The sequence below is a fragment of the Salvelinus sp. IW2-2015 genome, linkage group LG1 (assembly GCF_002910315.2).
Source record: "Salvelinus sp. IW2-2015 linkage group LG1, ASM291031v2, whole genome shotgun sequence".
Classification (NCBI taxonomy): domain Eukaryota; kingdom Metazoa; phylum Chordata; class Actinopteri; order Salmoniformes; family Salmonidae; genus Salvelinus; species Salvelinus sp. IW2-2015.
In genome coordinates this window covers 57,447,121-57,453,120 of record NC_036838.1, presented here as the reverse complement: position 1 = coordinate 57,453,120, position 6,000 = coordinate 57,447,121, and the positions used below count along the sequence as shown (strand labels likewise).

Sequence of the window (6,000 nt, the reverse complement as noted above, 5' to 3'; positions counted from 1 at the left end):
TTAGTGTAAAATGGTCTAGACAGTTAATGACAGAGAGTGTTAGTGTAAAATGGTCTAGACAGTTGATGACAGAGAGTGTTAGTGTAAAATGGTCTCGACAGTTGAAGGCTGTTGTGGTTTGTTTATTCCTCTCTGTCCTGTTAAATATTCCACTCTCTGCACTCCTGTATCCAGCCCAATACACGCACGCACGCACGCACGCACGCACGCCACACCACACCACACCACACAGGGGTAGATAAATAAACTTGATTTACAGCCCAGAACAACTTTCTCACATGAAACCAATTACTCTTAAAGCAACATTTCTAAAAGGTTCAACTTCATATTAATCTCCAACACCACCCCAACATCAACATACACTATATATACTAAGGTATGTGGACACCCCTTCAAATKAGTGGATTCGGGCTATTTCAGCCACACCCGTTGCTGACATAAAATCGAGCACACAGCCATGCAATCTCSATAAACAAACATTGGCAGTAGAATGGCCTTACTGAAGAGATCAGTGACTTTCAACGTGGCACCGTCATAGGATGCCACCTTTCCAAGAAGTCAGTTCGTCAAATTTCTGCTCTGCTAGAGCTGCCCTGGTCAACTGTAAGTGCTGTTATTGTGAAGTGGAAACATCTAAGAGCAACAACGGCTCAGCCACGAAGTGGTAGGCCACACAAGCTCACAGAACGGGCCCGCCGAGTGCTGAAGTGAGTAAAAGTCGTCTGTCCTCGGTTGCAACACTCACTACCTAGTTCCAAACTGCCTCTGGAAGCAACGTCAGCACAATAACTGTTCATTGGGAGCTTCATGAAATGGGTTTCCATGGCCGAGCAGCCGCACACAAGCCTAAGATCACCATGCGCAATCCCAACCGTCGACTGGAGTGGTGTAAAGCGCACCGCCATTGGACTCTGGAGCAGCGGAAACGCGTTCTCTGGAGTGATGAATTACGCTTCACCATCTGGCAGTCTGACGGACGTGTATGGGTTTGGCGGATGCCAGGCGAACGCTACCTGTCCCAATGAATAGTGGAATAATGGTCTGGGGTTGTTTTTCATGGTTCGAACTAGGCTCCTTAGTTCCAATGACATTCTAGACAATTCTGTGCTTCAAACTTTGTGGTAATAGTTTGTGAAAGGMCCTTTCCTGTTTCAGCATGACAATGCCCCCATGCACAAAGCAAGGTCCATACAGAAATGGTTTGTTGAGATCGGTGTKGMAGAACTTGACTGGCCTGCACAAAGCCCTTACCAATACCTCAACCCCAGGCCTAATCGGTCAACATCAGTGCCCTACCTCACTAATGCTCTTGTGGATGAATGGAAGAAAGTCCCTGCAGCAATGTTCCAACATCTAGTGGAAAGCCTTCCCAGAAGAGTGGAGGCTGTTATAGCAGCAAAGGGGGCACCAACTCCATATTAATGCCCAGGATTTTGGAATGAGATGTTCGTGTGTCCATATACTTTTGGTCATGTAGTGTATGTGAAAATGGCGCGTTTATATATTTTGTAGTAAAGAAGATAGAGGGAGATGTGTTTCCAATGACATCATCTGTGTGCTTCATGTGATTTTAAGCATTTATGAGGAGGCAATGCCTACTAATTGACTACTAATTGACTACTAATTGCCTACTAATTGACTACTAATTGACTACTAATTGACTACGAATTGCCTACGAATTGCCTACTAATTGACTACTAATTGACTACTAATTGGTTGACGATGTCATTGGAAACACTTATCGTCCTCTATCTTAGAAGAACACTACAGAACACATAAACACGCCATTTTCACATACTGTATGTTGATGTTGTGGTGCTGGAGATGTTGAATATGACGTTTCCCTTTAAGATGCCATGTTTAGCTCAGAATAAAGGGATTGTATTTGGTCCTGATTGAATACTTTAATCGTCTCATTAGTCTTGTTGTGTGGTTGTGTCCTGTGGTGAGTGGGCAGCCAGTTCCAAGAATCAATGCCATTAATGTATTAGTCCTCAAATCCAGATGAAACTATTCTCATGCTGGATTAGACAGATTTAGACAGAATACTAAATTGTGCTGAGTTGTTACTACAGGTGGCCCCCAGATTAACCTTGATTTCTGGCTGTCTCACGTTCATTCCAATAGCCGAGTGAAAACCAGACTTGGTAGTGTGGCAAAACAAGATTAGGGTCAAATCAACAACTAAGACATTTGCCATTTTCCTCAAAGAGTGGTTGAATACCTTTCACATATCTAGCTATGATCTGGAATACACAGATCTACAGAACAAGATCACTGACATGTGCTGTTGTTGAACCCTGCAAATAAAGTTTGTAGCAAAGATCTACCTGTTGTATCAATTCGGGGAAGCATCAATTCGGGGAAGCATCAATTCGGGGAAGCATCAATTCGGGGAAGCATCAAGCTTATCCATTTAATCAACATCATTTTTTGTTACAATATATAGACTCCTATAAATAGAGAGGAGCGTCCTATGTGGAATACACGTCGCTTTGGTTTAGAAGCATCAAATCAAATTGTATTACACATATTTAGCAGATGTTATTGCGGGTGTAGTGAAATGCTTGTGTTCCTAGCTCCAGCAGTGCACACATCCCATCTGGCCCTGCTATCGTTAACGAGTGTACAGCCTATTACGACAATCCACAGCATGTTGTTGTTATTGTAGATTTACCGTTGAGTCGCCTGATAGCGATCAATAGGTTCCTCAGCAGAAGGAACAGCAGTGAGAAACAATAGTTGGCCTCCTTTCCCAGTGGTCCCCTGCCAGCGGAGCCTTGTCGATACGAGACCGGGCCATTGTGTGAGCCGACCAGGCCAGTCAGTCAGTCACACTGCTGAACACAGGCCAAACAGGCACGTGGCACCACATCACCTCCCTCCCCCTACCCCTGGCTGTAGTACTGGTCCTAGATCTAGCCCTGCCCTGGCTCAAGCTCTGGTCCTGCCCGGTCTTGCCCGGTCCTGCCCGGTCCTGCACTCTGCTTGCCATGGACTCCAGTCAAACTAACACGGGGCTAGATKACATTACACAGGACATGGCCTGGCCGTAACTCCTACAATAATAGTTTAGTACTTATCATTGATGTGCTCTTGAATAAAAATGTATGAATTCAAAAATAAAACCTTAATAATAGTAGGTACTGTAGGTAAGGAATGTGTTGACTAGAATACTGAAAACAAGTTTGACTGTCTATAGCTAAAGATAATAACACAATGAAGTGTTTACAAGATAATCCAAAAATAGATTGGATCTATTAGAAACCGTTTGTATCTAAAAATAAACAATTCATTCCATGGAGAAATGTTTCCTATTTCTGTCTGACTTTACAACCTGAGTTATATCATTTTAAAACGGTAAAGGGAGGAGTGCTGTTTTAAAAACAATGGTCGGACAAAGACAGTAAAATCACAATGCTCTGCATTCAAACACATCAGTTCCACCTCACATCTGACCTCATCCATCTGTCTTCGCCAGTTCTGGACCTGTCAATCAACTGACACCCCACCCAGATACACTCACAGCTTCCATTATCACCCAGATACACTCACAGCTTCCATTATCACCCAGATACACTCACAGCTTCCATTATCACCCAGATACACTCACAGCTTCCATTATCACCCAGATACACTCACAGCTTCCATTATCACCCAGATACACTCACAGCTTCCATTATCACCCAGATCTGCTGCCTCTACACTTTAAAGAGGAGCTAAGTAGAAACACACGTTGAAGCAGATTCCACATGGTTGGTTTTGTGTTCGGACACGCTCAATGTATTCTGTGGAAACAGCCAACAGCCAACACAAGTTCAAGGCATATACTGTACTGTAACTTATCACTGATACCGTGAAGCATTTTTTCCTGACACCACCCAAAACTATTTTGTTCTTTGACTGAGCTACACACTGTCTGGAGGGTCAAGGTTTCTTCAGTCTTGTCTTTGAAAGTACAGCTCTGGAGCAATTGACGTTGTTGTTGTGGTTGTATGCTGTTAGCTAAGAATTTGGAGTTGGCTGCCAATTAATGTCCATGTCAAAACAGCCAAAGCGCCATTAGCATTGTATGGTACTTCAGCATTTTAGCATTGGCCCAACCAAGGAGAACAAAATGTTGACAGTCGGTTTTTATAAATACCCAGCTATTACTTCTGTATTCCCTAAAGGGTCTAGGTAGCACGGACCTTAGGAGATAGAAATAGGCCTGGAAATGGCCTGACCTTTAGGGAAGCAGAGAGTCTCGTAATGACCAGAGAGAAAAGCAAGTTGTTGTCTGCATCACACAGATCATAGAGAAAAAGAGAGAGSGAGAGAGAAAGAGAGAGAGAGAGGGAGAGAGAGAAAGAGAGGGGGGGTTGGGGGAGAGACAGAGAGTTCTCCCTCCTGAACAGTGTTGTTCAATCACCCATTATCACCAATTTAGAATATCACTTATCGGTAGGGGGAGGAGAGACGGGAGCTGGGGAGCTACCGTACAAAGGAAAGAACTGAGGGACCATAAGTCAAAGATGGTGGTTAAGATGGTCCTAACAAGTTCATGTCAGAGAGATAGCGATAGAGTGGAAAGGAGGGGTGAAGACAAAGCTAGTGTTCTGAGATGAATCTGTACTCACGTTGATGTCCAGGCTGCACAGGCTGAGAGAGTCCACATCCCTCATCTGTTTCCTCTTCTTCTGTAAACACACAATAACAACACAAAGGGTGAGTTTTAGGGAGAACATTGAAGTTAAGTAACATGAGAGAAGCTGAATTAAAGTAATTTACTACCTCACACGGTTGCTAAGCTACAGGTTGACCTGTGAAAACCAAAAGAGGTTTCTAACCTTTAGGGTCTTTCATGATTGATAAAGGTTAAATGAAGGTATGGAGGCTATGAGGCCAGTGAGAAGAAGAGGTACAGCCTCTTTCTATATGGAGGCTATGAGGCCAGTGAGAAGAAGAGGTAATATGCCTCTTATCTATAATGAGGCTATGAGACCAGTGAGAAGAAGAGGTACAAAGCTTCTTTCTATATGGAGGCTATGAGGCAGTGAGAAGAAGAAGGTACAGCCTCTTTCTATATGGAGGCTATGAGGCCAGTGAGAAGAAGAGGTACAGCCTCTTTATATGGAGGCTATGAGGAGTGAGAAGAAGATGTACAGCTTTTTCTATATGGAGGCTATGAGGCCAGTTGAGAGAAGAGGTACAGCCTCTTTCTATATGGAGGCTATGAGGCCAGTGAGAAGAAGAGGTACAGCCTCTTTCTATATGGAGGCTATGAGGCAGTGAGAAGAAGAGGTACAGCTCTTCTATATGGAGGCTATGAGGCAGTGAGAAGAAGAGGTAAGCTCTTCCTATATTTTTCATACTCCGATTCAGAGTTTCGATAGGAATGAAACATGCATGTGCCTAAGGCTAACAGAAATCCAGCATACAGTAAGCCAATCACTGGTGCACTTAATAGTTGTCTCTACCCCAAGCATTTTAGTAGATAAACTAGGCTGCTATATTTACAGGCCTAGCAGCAGTTAGTCTACATGGATTCCATCCGCTGTTTCCTTCTACTTGGCATTGTATTCTTCACAGGCTGTAGTGTGTTATTATTGTTGCCCTATAACAGTTTAATTTCCATGACAACAAGTGTTCTCCAGCTTGGTTTTCCAGGGCTTCTCTGAGGTCAGGGAGAGCAGTTGAACAATGTATGTAATGGAACACAGGAAGCACAGAGAGAAAGATGAATTATGTATGTGAACTCAGTACAACACGGTACACACTCAGGTTGTACAACTGATGTATATTTGGCCTGAAACAACGGAGTTTGTCTGCACAAAAATCTCTCCACAAAGCTTGTGTATTGTCTCCACAACGTCTCCACAGACGCACACACATTGTCTGGAGCTGAGCTGAACACACTAATGACACATCCTTCCTACTTTAAACAGAACATCACAACACACTCCAACGGATCTTCTCGAGCTGAACAATGGGGAACATGGAGCACAACGCAGACAGGTG

The 6,000-nt window shown here is 43.7% G+C and overlaps 1 protein-coding gene across 2 annotated transcripts in view; it reads right to left on the bottom strand.

The window, feature by feature from the left end:
- arhgef3 (Rho guanine nucleotide exchange factor (GEF) 3) overlaps positions 1-6,000 on the bottom strand; it is a 135,471-nt gene that overhangs the window by 78,033 nt on the left and 51,438 nt on the right. For both annotated transcript variants that reach the window (XM_023997638.2, XM_023997630.2), the window contains one exon: positions 4,620-4,679. In XM_023997638.2, the coding sequence (XP_023853406.2) occupies positions 4,620-4,679 (60 nt within the window). The remainder of the gene's footprint in view (positions 1-4,619; positions 4,680-6,000) is intronic.